The sequence below is a fragment of the Ammospiza caudacuta genome, chromosome 6 (genome assembly GCF_027887145.1).
Source record: "Ammospiza caudacuta isolate bAmmCau1 chromosome 6, bAmmCau1.pri, whole genome shotgun sequence".
Taxonomy (NCBI): Eukaryota; Metazoa; Chordata; class Aves; order Passeriformes; family Passerellidae; genus Ammospiza; species Ammospiza caudacuta.
Window position 1 is genome coordinate 40013156 of NC_080598.1, and position 20113 is coordinate 40033268.

A 20113-nucleotide genomic window follows, 5' to 3' on the forward strand; every position below is an offset into this window, starting at 1 on the left:
CTTATGGGGAACACTTCAGCTGCTTTTTCTCCCTTGCTCTTAAGAGCATGATTTTTCCTGTCTTGTGATTTTGAAGCGGGCATTCCTATGAATACAAATAATAGCTGTATAAACTGAAATCACAGCAACTGCTGTTGACAACAGTTATGATTTAATTATAAAGATTGACTCTGTGTCTCGCTTCATCCCTAAGAAGAGATGAAAGGATATTGTGAAGTATGCTATAATCATTTTACAAAGGAGTTCAGAAAATAAGGCAAACCTGAAAACCCTGGTTTTAAAGGACAGCTAAATCGTCAAATTGTCTGAGTAAAAACAGTGTCTTATAAAGGTTAATTCAACATAAGTTTAGTAAAGTAAAATTGAACGTGTTTTATCTTTCTGTGTTTTGTTCTCTATTCATTTTTCCATTTAGTCACATTGTTGAGATGAGGCTATATCCCAGTCAAACAGTTATAGGATTATTAGGACATGATTCCCACTTGACAGCATAAGGTTGGAGATTTAATTTGTTCAGCTGCTGTGAGCTTCCTGAAACAACTGTGTACCAAAAAGAAGGATTCTACATTTTTTTCTAATTCTGTTTTTCAAATATTTACTCTTACAAAATCGCTTAGCACTAAGGGTCTATGTTGTCCTTTGAAATCAATGAAGTTGGGCAGGCATATCTGGTGACAGAATTAGACTTTACTTCTTTTTTTCTTTCTTTTAGTTCTTCAATAGCAGGAATTGCCATACATAGTATTTAAGAGAAACAAAACCCCTGTCATGTTTGATGTTAAATGAATCATTTTGACTTCTTTTTTTTTTCATATTACAGTATTATGGTTGTTTGTTTCTTATGTTTTTATCTTTTTTTTTTTTTGTCATAATAGCAGCAATTTTAACTGATGCCAGATTATGTATTTATATCACAGATCAGGCTGCAAATTCATTCTTTTCCAGAGAGGCAGAAAGATCATGTAAAACTGGTGACCACATGTTGACAGGCTGCATGATTTAACAAAACCAGAGGCAATCATTTAAAAGAAAAATGTTTTATTTTCTGCCAGCAGAGTATAATGGAGAGAAATTGGTTGGTATTATTTTTAAAAATTGCTCAAATCACTGTAGTTAGTATAAAATTGTCTCTGGAACTATTTCCTGTAAGTTAACCAGACATATGATTGTATCCTTTCTCTTTTGAATACTGAAGCTCACATTTCATCTGTCTTGTGTAGAGTCTGTCAGGTATAATAGCTCTTTGTGATGGTTGCTTCTTTTCTTCTTTCTTTTCTGTAGCTAAACCCTCACCCACAAACCTTAAGCAATTGCTGGTTTTAAGCATCACTCAGTAGCTATTGCTAGCAGTCTAGCAGTGTCTGCACCTCTTTCCTCTTCTGATGAGCTTGTAGATCTATCAACAGGTAAGATGCAAGATTAACATTCAGTGTTTAGGGGTCTAAATTTCCTCGACTCCCAAGTATTTCTAGTTTACTTGACTGACATTATCCCTGTGAGGACAGGTTTTGAATACAGCAATGTGGCATTTTCAAACACAACATTTGGTACATCTTTTCTCTAGGAGTAGGTTTTGCCAGAATTGTGTTGTTCTGAAAATCTTACCTTAATTGTCTTGAGGATCTCTGTCAAAAATGTTTTTTTGGGGATTATCTCAAGAATTCATCATATTACAGAATGTTTCTTCTTGTTTCTGAGTTCAGCCATTTTAACCTGACTTAGCCATTTGACACCAAAAATTCTGAGGTGGTATAAAAGAAATTCTTTCCTGCTTGTAATTCCTTTATCCCTCAGAAATAAAATACAGAAGTGACTGCAGAAGCTCAGCCTTGATTCAACTGAGAAAATTCTACGTGCCTGAGAGAAAATATGTTGTTTTCTCACATTAATGGATTAGAATTTTTCTCTCATTTTACATGCTCTATAGGTTATGTTTCCATTTCTGCAACATAAAAACCATGACTGGCCAAGAATAACACAGGGAGCAGCACATAACTGACAATGTGGTTCAAAACTGTTTCTCGGTGCCCCTTTCTCCTGTGAACCCCAAATTAAGTTTTTTATGAGTAGTAGCAGAACACTGTAGCCCAGTACAATGCTCTTTCAGATATGGAGTAAAATAATCTTTAAATGTATCAGTTAAAGAATTGAACACAAAAATGATGATTGATGCTGCTGCATTCAGTGTTGAAATCTCTTTGTTTTTTTTTATGTTGAAAAAAAAGAGAGATCTAAAATGAACACTGGAAAACATACAATGACTCAGTTTGTTTAATCAATCCAGTGTCTTGTCAAAGGGAAGGTTAAGAGGGTGACTTGATCGTGGACCATAATTAGCCAGGCAGGAAGAAGATAGCAGATATTTGGAGTTTCTTTTGTTTAGTGGACAAAAGAATTGCAAGATTCAGTAACTGAAAGCTGAACTCAGCAAAGTTGAAATTGGAAATAAAGACACAAAATGTTAATGGTGAGGCTAATTTAAACAGTGCAGCTGCTTAGCAATAGAAATTCTTTACATCTTGGAGTTTTCAGATTAGGATTGATACTTTTGCAAAAGAAAACAGAATTACAGGGTAATGCTGTATGGCCTTCCTGACATTAACGATAGTTCCTAGGTAGTCATGATATTCCTCTCTGATCTAGACCTGTAAGACTTTGCAGGAAGGTGTTTTGTGTGCTGGCAAATTAAGAGGTCACTCAAGGCAGGGAGCTCTCCAGAAGGGACCCTTGCCTCTGCATTATGCTTTGCTTTGTGTTTTGGTGTCGCTCAGATTTCTCATCTCTGTCACTGGTTGGCCCTTTTTAAGGAATTGTTTTAGCAAGGACTTTTACTGCTAGGTTGAGGGGTAACTGTGGCAGCTGCTGGACAGTATTCCCGAGCCTTGATCATTTTAATGCCTTTGATGCAATCTGATGGATTTAGGATATTGGTAATCTTGCTGGTAGTTGAATATTGTTAAAGAAGATAAGAATCACTTAGGGCATGAGATTTACATCAACTGTTAAAACTCTGAGACTTTTGTCTAAGTGTTATTTTTTAAAGTTCAAGGATTGTAATTGATGATTAATGTGTTTTAAGGAAAAGTTTTGGCATATCACTACTTTCGTCAAAAATGCTCGTGTCATCAGGTCTACTCTGACTAATTAAAGTGGTCTCTGAGGAGAATTGGGTTTTGCTGTACCATATCTGAAAACTTTGTTTAGAAATGAAATCTTGGGGCTGCTGAAAGTTAAAATACATGGTGACATACCTCCAGAACAGCAGTTACCAGTGCATGTGGCACCTCCTGGGTTAGGTGCATAACCTTTGACAGCAGACTCTTCTTGGCACTTTAGGAAACACTTAAGCCCAATCATGTGTGTGACCAGTACTGGAATCTGTAAAGGGAACAAAGAGGAAATTCTTCTGCAAGCAGTGTGGGTTTCATGTTTACCCCAATGTAGTGAAACAGATGAAAAACTAACAGTATCTTTTTTTGTATGACTTTTTGCCCTTCACCAGTGTATGTGGCACTTAGAGCTGTTCCTCATCCCAGAGCATTAAATGGAAAGTAAATGTAATCCCTCTGCAAGGGAAGTTGGTGAAGGCTGTAGCCTGTCCTGTAATATGTAAGCAGTAAGAAAAGCTAATTCATTGGTAGTACAGGTGAGAGAGGTGCCTGCTTGTGAAAGTGTTGCTGTCTTGTGCTCTACTGACACTAATTTATACTAAACTGTTCAGGGTTCAAGCAAGGGGGTAAAAGTGAAAGGCCTTGAGGCTCATTCATACTCTAGTGAGTCAATGGTTCAGCAGCTAACACTGCACCTTGCAGAGTGAATCTCATGCCTCTGGGAAAACAGGCTTGACTAAATCCACCAGTCAGCTTTTGGAGGCACCAGGGTCTTCTGAGACTGCAGAGTAAAAGTTTTGCATGCACTACTTGGTTTTGAGCTGTCAACAAAGGTAGCTATACCACCATCCACGCCAGCTGTTGCTTGTGTTTGTAATTTTTTGGGTTTTTTAAGATGTACTTGGAGATATTTTAAAACTAGGTAGCTTGAGTATTGATGACAATGGGATCTCTGTCCATACTGTTTTTATCACATGCAGCAGAAAACATGCAGGGAATGAAGGCTGACAGTGATTCTGTAGCTCACTGACTGTCCCATTGAAGTTATACTTGGTCAGCTTTCAGATAGCTAAGCTGGGACTCTGGAATAGCTCCTTTGGGCTGCAGTCCCAGTGTATCCCATATCCCTTCAACCCTTCTTCATGTAAAGCTTGCAAACACTCCCATGAGGAGGGTTCAAAACTACAGCTTGTGTGTGCTCTGCGTGGGCTCATCAGTGTACACATAATTTCTAAATGGAAAGGAAGAGAGTAAGGAGATGATGAGGATGATAATTGTAAGAAAGACAAAGGAGATAAGGAGATAAAGAGTAAGGAGATAAAAAAAAATGTTATTTTCTTCAAAAAGGGTCTTGGCATCGTAGTAATTGAGAACACACCACTAAGAGATTTATGTGGCAGCAGTGAAGGAGAGAGGTTGGAATTCTTGCTCTTTTTTCCTGGCTCAGGGAGCTCAGTTGAAGCGGATAGTTACAGAGAGCACAGCCAACTCTAACAAAATCCCTGTTTTGGTCATCAATAAAGAGCAAACTTGAGTTGCCTGAAGGCAACATTGTTCTCTTAGGCCTTTTGGCAGAAGTGAAACTTAACAGTATAGATAAACTACCCAGTGCAAACAAAACTTTTATAAAAATATCAAACAAAAATGTTTTCACCTGTGCTGCTGTTTATTTCAGAGCTGGTAAAACAATCCTATGGAAAATAATGGCTATAGCTGATATAAATGTTCCAACAAAAATTTCTGCAATGTCTCTAACATAGGTGAGGAAAAAACCAGCTATTAATTCAGAAGCAGATAAAAACTCTAACCCTCAGTATTCCTGCTTAAAGACAATATGCACTAAAGGCATATAATCAGAATTTGGAGAGTTTTTGTTCACTTCAGAGAGACTTATTTATGTAGCTTATAGTTAGGCCAAACTGTAAAGCTCATATTTAAAGTGTAGGATGCTATATAGCATTTCTAGTGTGGCATATGTGGAGACCCTGGGCTGAAGCTAGCTGGCTCTGTGGTTGAAAGTACAATGTTTACTTCGGGCAGGCAGATGTGACACGCAGTGACACTGTGTCTCTCTTGTCCTCTTGTTTTCCCCACATCACCTAATGGGTGCAGTTTTTCATACCTTAATGTGATTGCTGTCATTCTGGGCTACAGTCAAAATCTGGCAGCAGTGTTACCTGTGCTCGCTCTTTGGTTACCCATAGAAATGCTGCAATAAATTTGCACTTTTCCTCTTAATGCTGGATAAATTGCTTCTTTACATATGTGGCAATATATTCTCCTGTCACATAAGTCTTGCTGTTGTTAATTGGAATTGCTTATGCTCATTGAGGGAGGAATACTTTTCATCCTGTTTTGAAAGAAAATCTGTAATCTTGAATTTGTTTCCAAACTTCAGTCATGAGGAGAGCAGTGCAGGAAATTGCTGCTGTTCCACCAAATTAGCTTCTCAGATATCCTTTTAATTGGAGACCATAACTCAGATTCTAAGTATTTTAGGAAGCTGAACAGTACAAATTGAAATACAGATATTTCCAGTAAGGGCTCAGTTCAAAGAAAGCTTTTATACACAGATGAGTCTGCTAACAAATAGCATGTCATATGATAATGAGACCATGTTTTCTTGTGCAGTTTCACATTTCCTAACTGCACTGCTGTGAAATAAGTGGAGTGTTTATCTACTCTCTCTTAAACTGACAAATCTCTGCTAGGGATGAGTGTGCCCACTATAGACAGAACATAGGTATTCAAAAAAAAAAGTCTAAACTCTCCATCAGAGATACATCACTTCCAAATGCAATATATCACACTAGTTCAGAACATTCATTTCTGCCAAAGTATTCTGTTTTTAATGTAAAGACTTCAATTTATGTTTAAGAACAAGCAAGCTATAGTACTTTGACAGCCGTTCACACTTAATTTCTTTGCATTAAACCAACAGCATTCTTTTCCACAAACATCCATTGTTAGGACAATGCTCTCAGACAGAATTTATGAGAAATGGAATTATGTTACCAAGGAGATAGCATTTACTATAATGAAGAGTAGATCCTAGAAAATGGCCCCTTTTACAGCAGCTCAGAACAGAGCCACAAAAGCAATTGATTGGTCTTGGCATTTAGTCTTATATCAGCTGTGTCATCCATAGCTTCAGGAGTGAGAACACTAATCTGAAGTGACATTTCTGTTCTGGCGGGCTTTTCTGCCCTGATGAAAGCAATTACTTCATTCCTAAATGATAATTTGCAGGAGTTTCAACCACTTTAATTGATAATTTTTTGTTCTGAGAGGTTCAATTGTGAAGTGATTAGCTGATTTGGTAAATAGAAATTTAAGGTGTGAAATGTACAAGTTGCTCCAAGGTAAAGTGCTGTTTATTGGGTGCTGCAAAATTGCTTGATAAAACTGAGGTTTCTCTATTATCAGGAGGCTGGCAATTGCTTAGTTCAACATAGGAAGAAAAGAGAGGACGAAAACACTAGTTTTCTAGTTGTGGAATTTGGATTTGAACTAGTGTATCACAGCTCACTTAAAGGCTTCTCTATCAAGGTGTACATCAGTTTTAAAAGATTGTGCAGGATGGCAAGTTTGTAATGCTTCAAAAACCTGCCATGTTCCTATTATTATGTTTTAATGACTCACTTTAGAAGTAAATCCTGTTATTTAAACAGTTCAACAAAGATACTTACTGGTGATAAAACATTCAGTTTAACAATTAGTTCAAGCATACACAAACCATTTCCTTGAACCATGTTTATATATTTTCAACAAAAGAATCCTCTTCTGTGAAACCACAACACCTAAAAACCAACTTTAAGTCTTACTGATATAATAAAAAGCTTGGCTTAATATAGGTATTATTTTTTGTAAGTTTTGCAGTAATTGCTAAAGCACTTTTGGCAAAATAATTTTTTCTTTGTACAAGGAAAAGAAAGGTTTTAATAGAAATCAGTTCTGTCATATTTCCCTGTATGGTGAAAAAATAATGGTCATTTCATGTGTTAAATGAGAAATATAAAGCAAAAATGAAGGTCAAACTGATTTAGCACATCAAACAGTCTTTGTCAGCCAAGCTTAATATATCCTGAGTTTGTGGAACAAATGAAATTTTGCTGCTATGTTACACTTTGCTTCCAAACAACCATTACAACTGGTTTTATATATTGTGTGAGCATCAGACCATCAAACAGTGCATCTTTACTGACGTGTTGCTGCAGTGATGATCTACAGCAGCAATCTGCCATTTATATAAGGGCAAAATGTGCATCTATATTTAGTTGTGAAATTGGCCTATTATACTCTTGATGTTTACAGAGGCTAACATAAATTAATGATGACAGCTATGAGCAGTGCATTAGTTAAGCAGCAGAGCTTTTACCTTGAACTTGAAGGTTCCAGCTTTAACTTCCAGCATATACTATACAGCTTTCTTCACACATTAAAGAAAGTCTCAAAACATTATTTTTTCTTAGACAGCATTAAATGGCTTTAATTTCTGGACTAGGCCCTTGATGATAGTATCAGATAATTTAGCACTTTTTTTTTTTTTGCAAATTCTTGTCTGTAAGAGTGGTGATTTTTTATGATGGGGCAAAAATTCGCTCCCCTGAAAAGTGTTTGGTCATTGAAACAGTCTGATTTTACCAACTTGGAACTTAGTCAGATGTTAGCTATCCTTTGTCTGATAGAAAGAGCAGTTTTAGGAGAGTCTGCCTCACTTGGTTATGTACTGCACTTTCACCTGAAAGTCTCTTCATGCAGCTCATGTCAGAGCAGGTGTAGGCACTGTGGTAACTATAGATCCCAGTTAACTATAACCACAGATCTGACAAGTATGTAGGTGTTCAAAGGTTCGCAAGTTAAAATGATGAAGTCTTTGATGAATTTTTGATGGATGAATTTTTAGCACAAGTCGACCTTTCTCCTTTGAGGCTGCATGCTAGATTAATTGATAAATAGTGAGACTGAGCAATGTTCGGATCTCCTAAGCAAACAAGTAGAAAAATCCATAAAAATCTGCTGTCTGGCTTCTCAGATCTACTTAAAAAGAAAGAAGGTAAAATTTAATGTGGCTTTTGATTTTGGAGGTTTTCCCCTCACGAAAGTAGTGTCCTTTTTTAGACTTTGATAACTGTTATTAGTCTTGAAGTTCTTGTACTCTCAGTTCAGAAACAATCTTTGTGAAAAGAAATCTACAAATGGGATAGCAGAAAGAAAAAGAAAAGCAAAGAAAGGGAAAAATATCAAGTCAAAAAGTTGTCTTAGAAGAAAAGAAATCCCCAAAGATAGCAAAATGTAGTGTAGAAATTAGAGGTAAGCATATTAACATACTTTCATTATCAATTTTTCAGAGCTAATTGAATTAGTCTTAGAAGGTTGAGTGCAGATTTTTTTCTTCTTTTAATTTACATCTACAGGAGCATTAGCTCTCTTGCTTCATTCTTTTGTATTTTGGATCTACTATACTAAAAAATATCCAGTTTCATGCGTATTTGTGAAGTCTCTAGGGCATAACCTTCAGAAAAACCGCACAAAAAAAATTGATAATAGCAAGCCTAAGGCTCATGCTCACCAATGGTGACGTTTGACTTCCAAAACTGGTCTTTTCAACTGTAATATGTGCAATTATGCAGGGCAGGTTGGTCTCCTTTACTTCCTTCATCTTTCCTACAGTCTAAATAATTTTTTGGAGTCTGAAAATGTGCACTGCTGTTCAGATTAATATCCACTTGGATTGAAAAGTGTTTCTGAGATGCCACTATTAACTTTTAAAAACCATGAGGAATATGAAGAGTTCCTATAGAAGTAAAATCAATAAATATTCCAAATAATTGGGTCAGCTAAATATTGATGCTATTCCATTCTTTGAACTCCATTAGAAGTTTAATTGTTCCACAACATCAGTGAAATGAAAGAAGGTTTTTATATGACAGAACATGGCCTATGGGTGGTCACCTATCAGTAGAGCAGGACATTATCTTAATGAATTGCCCAGACGTTAAAAGCCAGATTTTAAATGTACTTGTTTTAAATTGACTTAACTGCCCTCCTTGTTTTCACTGGTCAGCTTGAAGCCCCAGAAAAGATTCTGAAGGATGTGGCTTTGAGGGAACAGTTAATGGATTATTTTGTTAATAGATCAGAATGTGTAAACATTTCTATTAGTCAATTTTTCATAATAATCCACTACATTTTATAATATAAATACATAAATTATGTAAATAGGTTATTAATAACAGAGGAAGGGACCTAAAGTTGATTTAAATACAAAAATGTCCAAAGTATGGTAATATTACGTCACATCATATTAGTGTGGAACAAAGTAAGAAAAAAAGAGGATCTTTCTAGTAATATTGATACAGAATTGCACAAATTCACATCTATGGACTCAGGAGCAGCATAAATCTATTGTTTTATGTAGTGCTATAGCTATGCTCACTAGCAAAGTAAGCCCGCTTGTGTTCTTTATATTGGGAAAGAGTATGCACAAAGGGACATGTATAATTTAAAGTCTCTTTTGGAGGACTGAAGGGGCTGGATCACTTATCTCCAAATATTTTTGTAGCAGATTGATCATACACTCTAATGTTGCAGAGCCTTTCCTTATGTCTGATTTCTTTTCTGTGAAATGGTTATAACATTCATCTGACTTTCTCCTTCAGACAGTTGGATCCTGTTTATAGTGGACCTTTCGATCCTTGACTTTAAAAGACTAGACTAATAGAAAAATATACACAGACACATAGTGCTTCTTTCTTTATAAAGCTTGTTATAAACATTATTAGATATTAAGTGTTATTTTTATACTATATCTGAAGTTGCTGCTACTAATCCACATTGTTGTTAGAGGCTTAAGACATTCACTACTGCTCAGTAACAGCTGGGCTAACGAGTATAAAAATGTTTAGTATATAAGAAAAACTGCTCTGTTCTGATATACTTTTGCATTTCTAAAATTTCTGCTGAAATGGGGAAAGATTTCAATGCCATTCTCAAAAATACTGTGCATCCTTTGTGAGACTTTGCCATATTTCTTTGCTTGTGAAGCAGAGGAGTGAATGGAAATGTTCTTGTGAATGGAAATGAGCAGTAACTATGAAAGCACAACACAGATAAGCTGTCCATTGGCTCAAGCCCCTATATCTTGAGTTCAGCAGTCCATCTGTCCCTCAAACTTTGTTTTATGGCTGTTGCTTGCAATCCAATCTCTATTTGTGACAAGTCCAATGAAGGTACCGTAAATCCCAGCAGTGCTGTTATGTGGGGCTGAGCAGAGGGAGACCAATGTTCTGAGAAGCTCTGCTGGGGCGTCTCTCCTGCATCTGGTCTGAGGAAGCAGTGTGGGTGGAATGTAAATGTGAGCTGCCTTTCTAAAACTGGGCATGTCTGCAAACCACCACTTTCCAAGCTATATTTTGAAATTGCAAGTAAAAATTATTTGTAACTGCAACTATTCCCCTCTTTTTGTTCAAAAGGCAAATTCACATAATTAAATTATTTCACTGATTTTTCCTGCCCAAACTGAGACACAGAAGTGAGGTATTGTTATGACCCTGAGTTTAGCTCAGCTGGTTAGAGCATGGTGCCAATAACACCAACATCACAGACTCCATCCCCATCTAGGCCACTCATTTAAGTGTTGGACTTGATGAGCCTTGTGGGTCACTTCCAGCTCAGAATATTCTGTGATTCTGTGAACATATGCTAAAAAAAACCCTTGTCTAGGTCAGTAAGTCTGTTGATATGCTATAATATGTTTGATTGCTATTAAATGCTCTAAAAATTAGGATCTGTGATTGTCCTAACTTTAAAGTGACAGATGTCAATTGGTCAGACATGTGAAGGTTGTGAGATGCACACAGACATAAATACATGTATATACTTATGAATGTAAAGTATATAAAATTATGTGAAATAAAATATAGAGCAGGTTAAGCTTGGAATGACCACAAGCACAATGAAATCACAAGTGAGTTATGAGTACCAATAAAACTTTTATGCAGCACCATATTATCATGTCTTCTGCATCTGCTGTGTCTTCAATACAAAATCTACTTTAGAAATGTCATGTATACCATTTTAGAATTATATGGTAGTATTTATGGTACCCTTTCATCTGTAAAAGCCAGACCACCTGTATATCAGTCCATCTGGAAAGGCCCTAAAAGGAAAAATAAAATATATTTCAGAAACCATATCTAAAATAGCATTAGTCTTCAAGCCATGAAATATCCTGTTTATATGGTCCTGCTCCTCAGAATTATCAGGAGCTATCAGCTGGAAACCTCTTAGTCTTCTTTAGAGGACTCTGTATGTGGAAATTCTATAAGAAAATGTCTTTTTTAAGGGAACGCATGAAGTTTCACCATTGTATGACAATACCATCCTTTTACATTGTACCCTGATGCACCCTGATCCAATTGTCTTAGCTACTATCCCTTTTCCACAGGAGGCAAAGAGGGAGCAATATTTATATCCCTCAGGTATATTTCCCACTATTACTCTCTTGGTACTGTGGATATTTTATGTATATTTGCTTGACTATTGGGGGATCTTCTCTGTTATTTGAGAACTCTTTAAACATGTAATGCTTGCTTTCTTGGTGCTTTCTGACTGTTTTTGAAAGCCACTTAGTAAACATGTTTATAGTTTCCCACACTTTAATTTTTCTTATTAGCAGAAGAGACTGTGTATTTCTAAGTTTTTGCAAATTCATTTATGTTCCAAGAACCCCTCTAGTTCCAGGTGTCATATGATAGGAACCAAGATGAATTTTGGTTGTGTGTCAACATCACTGCTTGCTGTTGGGAGCTTCACACTCCTCTTTTCTAGCATCCTCTTGGGATTATTAGTGCCAGTATGTTGCTTTATTAAGAGCATCTGACAAGGAAGCTGATGTTGCCTGTCAGAATCACAGGTGCCAGTGAGGATTAACAGCCATGTTTAGGTTGTATCTAATGAATTCCTGCATCCTGCTGAGGAAATCACTGCTCCCAAATTAAGGACCCATTTTATCAGCATAACTGCAGTGTCCAACAGTACATTGTATTTCCCTAGTGGAATTACATGGAGTAGAAATTAGGACTTGTGTGCACATATTCGCAGACACCCTTTCTTAATTTAGCTTAATGGCATGGGTGCCAAGAGAAGTGCTCCAAGTCACAAATTCCTTGACTTGATTCACCCTATGAAGCTTCCACAAATGAAAATATAACAAATGGTTGGGAGAAAAAGTGAGTTATTCTCAATACTGTTTCTCAAGAGTTTCTTTTGTTTATCATGTCAGCTCCCCATCCCTTCTACTTTTTTTGTTGTGTGACTTTGAATAACCATAGGTGGCTTTCAAATATTTCTGTTTGCTGACACATGGAGCCTCACTTTTCAGCTCAACTGACTTCCATTGCAGGGTGTTACTGATCCAGTAATGTTTTACACAATCCTACATTCCAGTATATTACTCATTTTCAGCAATCTCCTGAAGCCTCTACAGGGCTTGTAAACTGTGGATTTAGACTTTGGTGTTTCTAAAAAATATTCTATCACCACTCAATTTCTAACCACCACTCATTTTTCAGTTTCAGAAGTTGCTGAGATCTGTAATTTTTCTGATTTGTTTTACTAGGGGTCTTTAACAATCTCCCATTTTACATAGGGACATAATTAAGTGCTCTGGGAAGAAGGTCCTTGGTGCAGTTTCAGAACAGGTCTATAATCTCAGTTCTTCTACTAACTTGATTTGGGGACTTGAATTCTCAGGCTTGGCTTCCAGGAAAAAAAAGGTGGTGACAGGTAGAAAAGGCCAAGTCTTAGGCCATGAAATTGAGCTTTCACTTGGAAGCAATTGTGCAGAGACATTTGCCTGCCTTTTCCTTGTGTCACTGTTGTCTATATTTAACTTGTGGGGGCATACTACTTCCTTGGAATTAATTGGACAGTTCATACCTCACACAGTTGTAGCTCCCCTATTCTGTGTATACATTAAATACTTTTATCTGTTATATTTACTGTACCTTTTGAGAGATATCCATGATGGTAGATATCTAAAATACGAAGTTTGAGAGAGATGCATCTACAATGAACATTGTGAAATCTTATTTTTCAGGTACTTTTTTCCTAGAATATAGTTTACAAATCAAGGTGCTAGCATTCCATGTAGAGTTTATAAAACCAAGTATGTATTTTACTATATAATTCAGTAGAATTCTGTATCTTTATCTGTATCTTTATCTCCCATACCTTTTATCTCACCATTCCTATTTCTTAGCCAGACTGTCTTTCTAAATATAATTGCTATTGGTGTGGAATTGTGTAGGGAATGTAACATGCTAACCATACTACGGGAGCTGCCATGGAGGGATTTCATTTGTGTTTTAAGGGCCCAGCTGATATGCCCTACCAAGTCTGAAGTGGCAGAGATGGCTACAAAAATGCAGGTGGTTATGAATATTGTCATCCCACTGCATTCCGAAGTTTTACACCAATTAAACAAATATTGCAGGAGTAAAATCTGAGTTATCTTTGTTCTCTGTATTAGTCGTAGCAAATGATACATTGATGAAACAGGACTAAATGGATGTCTTTGCATTTCCAACAGCTCAGTGTAAAGCAGAAGGTCCATTCTGATCAGAAAGTTGTCAGTCTGCCATGTATGTGGTAGCAAATTACAATCAGAAAATGTGAATCACAGAACTGTATTAACAGCTTTTTCACCCCACTGACAAAGGTTACTGCTTCCACTGCAAAGGCAGTTGAACAACTCCTGAGGAACAGCTTCATGAAACACAGGAATTTTCACATTATTGCACCAGACTTACCCTTCTGTGTCTCAGCAGTTGGTGTACAACCTGTTTGGTAATCTTGGCTGCCAGAGGTGGCAAACACTTGAATCATCTGCTTTTAACCTTCTCCCAAGAGTCAGAATATGACAAAAATTAAGGCAAAATTGGGTGAGTGAGTGAGTCAGTGCGAAACAATGGCACCTAGACATATAAACCCCACGTGTACACAGTATTCTTGGGATTTTTTCTCGAGACTGACAGCTGACAAAGGAAAGGCAGGCTAAAAAGGAAGTGGCTAAAGTGATTTGAGTAGTTATATAATATGTTGACCACCACTTACATATTGTTGTTAGTTTCAGTCATTCGAGCGTGAAGCACCATTTTATATATCCTGAATTCTGTAGATCCATATGCAACAGCATGTCGAAAATCTGATAATTTGAAGACCAGCAGTGAAAAAAGTAAATTGGTTAAATGTGACAGAACACTAATACTGATGAATGTCCTACTTTCTTTATTTTCTTTCAGTTTACAAGCTTTGAGGAAGGAAAAGTCCCGCGATGCTGCTCGCTCTCGCCGGGGAAAGGAGAATTTTGAGTTCTATGAGTTGGCAAAGTTGTTGCCACTGCCTGCAGCCATTACCAGCCAGCTTGACAAGGCATCCATCATCCGACTTACAATTAGCTATCTGAAAATGAGGGACTTTGCTAATCAAGGTGATCCTCCATGGAACTTGAGGATGGAAGGACCTCCACCTAATACATCAGTAAAAGGTATGGAGTAAATATTGTTGTGTACTATAGAATATGGCGGCCTTTAGTAGCCTCTAAATTGAAATTTTTACCTTCATCCTTTCTTCTTTCCCTGCATATCAAATCCTTTAAAGGGATTCAAATGTGGAAATCTGAGGTCTGCATGAGAAAGACACCATGTGAAGGTGAAATAAACCTCTTATTTTAATTATTTTTTATTTAACAACAAACCTATGATGTAGCTATTACAGCTGTAAGTCTTCTGGGTGATGTAGACTAAATTCTTTCAAATTATTTACCTGTAATTGTGTTGCTTTGTTTTAGTATTTTATATAAGTATTTGTTTGAGAGGAAAATGCCATTATTCCTTGATTTGAGAACTCAATCTCTTAATTTTCTGGCTATAGATTAAAGGTAGAATCACATATTTCTGAAGTTTGAAAGCATCACATCCAAATACTTAAATCTTCAGCTGACAGACTAGGATATTTATCCTCTTGTAATGTCTATAGAAATTATTTTGACTTCTGAGCCAGTAGGCATTTATCAACAAAATAGACTGTTTTCAGTATTAAAAGATCTCTTTTAATGCTCAGACAAGCAGTTGGGGAGCACAAGTAGTGTTTGAGATGTGAGTTGCCACAAAATAGAGGCTGTGTATATGTTGCTCCTAAATAGTCTTTCCAATGACCTGTGTTAAGTGGACTTTTTTTGGTAATCTATTATTTTTTAAACTAAGGCTACCCATCTGGGTGAGTGTGATCTCTGTCTGATAGGTATTTTATATTAGGGACTAAGTTGCAGTAACAGAAATCAGAGTTAGCAAACCTGGGATTTCTGGGTGTCCTGGCTTTAGCAGCACAGAATACTCCTTTATTTTAGCTACTGCTCTCACAGTTTGAAGGAAACATATTTGTAAGAGGCATATCAGATTTGAGCACTTCAGGTTTTTTCCATGAAACATGAACTACAAACTCTTAATCTACACTAAACCAGATAGAATGTATACAGCACATGGCAAACAAAGAAGCCACCTTTAAGGGTTGAGGGAGGAGGTAGAAATAGAATCTTATTTATCAGCCCACAGCTGTCCGTGAAGGGTTGCTTGTATTGATGGTGCAAAGGAATTTACCTGCTCTTCCATTTAAAGGAAATGATATTATTTAAGGAAAGTTAAAATTTTCAGTGGATGGAGAGAGGTATGGAGGGCAAAAACCAACACAGATTCAGACTGACGATTTAGTAGCTGGACATAGTTCCATCCTTTCGTATATTTAATTTATATTATCTGCCACATCATATATAATTCTCATGGAAGAAAAAAAAGCAATAATTACATCATCCAGGGCATGAGTGTAACATGGTTCATTAGGCTTCTGATATAATATGCAAATTTTTACAGGATGAGGGTTTATTCTCAGGCAATTAAACATTTTTTCAAGGTAGATGTAAAGTGGACTCTGCTGTACAATCTATGATCTGTCTGTGCTTCTACAAGCTGTCCTGTGTTACTGAAACTCTGAGCTCTGCCAATCTCTGTATATTTTGAGAGTATCTGGGATCTATTTTTCATTATCCTCTTCTGGAATATATACCCGAATACCAAATCTTCCTTTTTGTGCAAAGATTCTAATGAAGAAAAGAATTTTAAGAACAAAATCTTATTCTTAGACAACAACATCACTAGTCTGATCTAGATTAATGTTTCTCCCTAAGAAAGAGCTGGGTAAACATTTAATGTCTGTTCACCCTATCTGAATAATAACCCTGCCCCTCCAAACATGTAGTGCTATGGTTCTCATTCCTTTAGGTGCAAGGGGTATGGGGGCTCAGGAAAGGGTTTTGACATTTTTTTCCTCCTGTTTGGGTGCTCAGCTTAATGCTAGGTAGGACTCTATTATTTATGTGTCAGTATATTGAAGCAATGCTTGATGAAAGTGTGTTTCATTGTATAAGAATTCCCCATAAGCAGGTTTAACTGTATAGTACAGGTATATTTTATGATTTCACCAGTTCTCCTTACATAGAAACTTGTTAACACATTCTGATGAAACATTCATGAAATTACATCAAAAGAAATTCTGTTTCATTTATTAAGGCTGCTTTTTGCTGCCCTTGAAGTTCATATGTATAAACAAGCTCACATAAATAGCTTGCACATTCATGTGAAGTATGGATGATAAACCTACAATAAAACACTAGACACACTTAGTATGTGCACAAGCAATCTTCTGAATATACTTACAGATATTTGGGAAATTATTTGAGAGGTACTTTTATTGTATAGATAACTGCTATTTTTTTCTTCCCCCAAATGTGTGGACCTGCTTCTGTTAATCATTCATTTTAAAAGCTTAGTTTTAAATTTTCCTCCCAATACTGTACAGCAATTAACTAATTTTAATTCAGTATTTCAGGAAGGTCCTTTACTCGGCCCTGTATTTATCACAGCTTTTCTTAGAAGTCTGTAAAGGCTGATGAGTTTGTTTTCTAATGCCTATTGTGTAGTGATCACTACAAGTTGTGCTTGCAAATGAGGGCTCAGGTAACTCCATATTATATTTTAAGAGTCAATTACTTCATGGAAATATCTTGAACAATTGGAAAGTAACAGATAGTTTTCACCATTATTTTATAAATATCTGTATTGTAATAATACAGATCAAATCTGCAATGAACATTATGCATTATTCAAGAAATGACCAGGCATTCTCAGCAGTGTTTCAGCTAAATAACTGATGATTGTAACCTTTAAGGAAATCTCATTGTGGTGACTATTGGTAAGTCATTTCTTCGTTCATAGTAATCTTTATTTAGGGGTGATCTAAAAACCATTATATCTTTTATTAATCTTAAAAGCAGTAGTCAATGATTTGACATTTGCTAAAAATGGAAAAAAATTCCATCCTCTAATACAGCAGACTTCAGTCATTTTTCTTTTGCTACATTGTCTAAGGCTTTCTGTGTATAGCAAATTTCAGTCCTTATAAACAAATATGCACACAATTATAGTAGATAAGTTTAAAGATAGTTCTTAAAGACTGGGGTGTAAATATATGTGGAAGAAAATAATCAAGATATTACTTATAGTCAGTAGGAATAAAATTTTTCGTCTTTGAAAGTATGTACAATGTGTTATCAATAACAGTACTTTTCTCCTCTGTTTCCATCCTTCTAAAAGTCTTCCATTTATGAAATATATTCTGAGGACAACAGTAAATGAGTTGTTTACCAATTTTTAGAAATAAAATTTGAGTTTTCTGAAAGTTGTCTAGAAATGGAAGTATTTTAATTGTATTTACTGTGTGTTCAGGCAGAAAGTGGTGCCTTATGTTGCATGGAACTTGAAATCCTCTTGTGCATTTTGGTACTAGGCCCTGTAGTCCTGTTCCAACATCAAACTCTGTGAAGACCTTTGTGTTTTGGAACATTGTCTTCAAATTATTGAATTTAAATTTCATTGCACTTTTGGCACAAACTGTTTCTAAAAGCATTCAAAGATAATGCAAATTTTCATATTCTTTTCCACTGCATTGAGAGTTTTTTGCTAAGCCACATGTTTTTGTCTTTTTTTTTTTTTTTTTTTTAGTAGTGGAAAGAGGAAGAGAGAGGAGGAGTGTGAAGCATGGTGATTTTCTTCAATGTGTTGAATGTGTTTGGCTGATGAAAAGTCATGCTGTGTATTTTGGTTTTTGGCAATCTTTGGGACATTGGTTCTTACTCAGGACCACTGCCTCTATAAAAATAAACTCAGGACCCTTTGCCTTAAACGGAGTTCCCAACTTTTAAAATTTCTGCTTCTTTTGAAACAGAAAATAATCTGATAATCTGTGCCTAATTTTGCAATCCTCGTCCTCGTAATTTGCTATGATAACACTGAAATACTTATAATTTTTAAATTCTTTTTTTATTGAAGTGAGGTGTTAATTTCTGTCTTTGGAGATACAAATGTTTTTGCAAGGCCACGAGTCTTATTTCCTGTTGAATAATGTGACGTGTGGAAACTAGAATATGTAAGACAACTTTGGATATGTCAAGTTAAAAGTGAGCTTGTAATTTTTTTTTTCTATGCCAAACCTTTACATTTTATGCTACATAAATAAAAAACCTCTTACTTCTGCTGTAAGAGAAGAGATGTGTGTGAGATTGTAGGTGAGGAGTGAAAAAGGATTTCAATAAATAGTACTGACTGACTGGTGGGTTGTGTAAAAATGTCAGTGTTAGTTTAGCCATCTCTACTTTTGGAGTTCCATATTCTGCAATTAGGTAGTTTTACACATTTGTACTCTGGAATTAATATATATCAGTTGCAGGAGAAATCAGATTCTCTCAGAAGTATTTGTGGTGTATTGAAATATTTATTGTCCAAATTGTTCCTGTTCAATGTAAGTAAATACAACTCTGAAAAGTTCCTTGCCATGAAGCACTCAATGTTACTTCAAGTCTGTATTGGTAGAGAGATTTAAAAAAAATTATAACCATAAGAAGAAAAATTACACTTTAAAACAAAATTGCACATTTTTCCTTTAAACTAGCATGTTTTCAAAGGTTCCATTTTCAAGATAAACAAAGTATATAAGTCTAAGCTGAAAATCAACTTGACGTCATATCATACTGAGGGGCTTGAGGTTGAGAAAACAAGTCCAGCACTTTGAATTCTCTGGGAAAGAAAACAAGCAATAATGATAATTGGAAAGTATGGTAATTGTTATCCCAAATGTCAAGTGGAATTACTTTCATTAATTTAAATATCTTTTTCTAATATATTTTGTGCTCGATATGTATGCATTTACAAGAGAGGAATAAGTTGTTCTCTTCTGCATGACCTCATTGTGGAAACACTTTAAATAACATTACCTGTTGTTAGCCTTTAATATTTTAAAAGGAAAGTTCCTGAGCAGGAACTTGGCAGATAGTGCAAGCCTTTCCTTGCTAAAGCCCACAAGCCTTCCAGAGAGACCAGCCTTCTGTTCTGAACCCCTACACAATTCTGTCTCAGGGAAACCATCTATAAGGGCAAAGTTAGAATTATTTTCTTCCATAGTGTTTTTGGCCTAAGATATTGTTTCTCAAAGTTTTATATGAAAAACTCAGATGAAAAGAGGGTGATGCAGATGAATTGGTGGTGTTCCTAGAGATGAAAAGGGTCTCCAAATTCAGATCCCTTGTGCAGTATTTCTGCTCTCATGCTGGAGAATTCAGATGGCCCTGTAATTTATTTCTCCCTGCCTTGCAGGCATTGTTCTTATGAGAATCTTATCCCTGTTTATATAGGGGCTACTGTTGTGCTCTGACTATGTATCAGTACCAACCACTGATTGTAAACATAATGTTCATCCGCTGTAAACCTGTTTATGTGGCAGTGCAGCCATAGCCACAGGTATCTAGTCTTCAACCTATTGCATGAGTTAAAGATGATGACTTTTTTTGGAATGTAACAGAAACATTGTGCTGAAAATTTCCAGAAGTCAGT

General features: G+C 36.1%; 1 protein-coding gene across 6 annotated transcripts in view; it reads left to right on the plus strand.

The window, feature by feature from the left end:
* The window catches only part of NPAS3 (neuronal PAS domain protein 3), a 583895-nt gene that overhangs the window by 161237 nt on the left and 402545 nt on the right, over positions 1–20113 (plus strand). For 4 of the 6 annotated variants that reach the window (XM_058807172.1, XM_058807171.1, XM_058807173.1 and 1 more), the window contains one exon: positions 14417–14661. In XM_058807172.1, the coding sequence (XP_058663155.1) occupies positions 14417–14661 (245 nt within the window). Of the gene's footprint in view, positions 1–14416; positions 14662–14774; positions 14826–20113 lie in introns of all 6 variants that reach the window. The other 2 variants (XM_058807169.1, XM_058807170.1) reach the window with 1 other exon arrangement.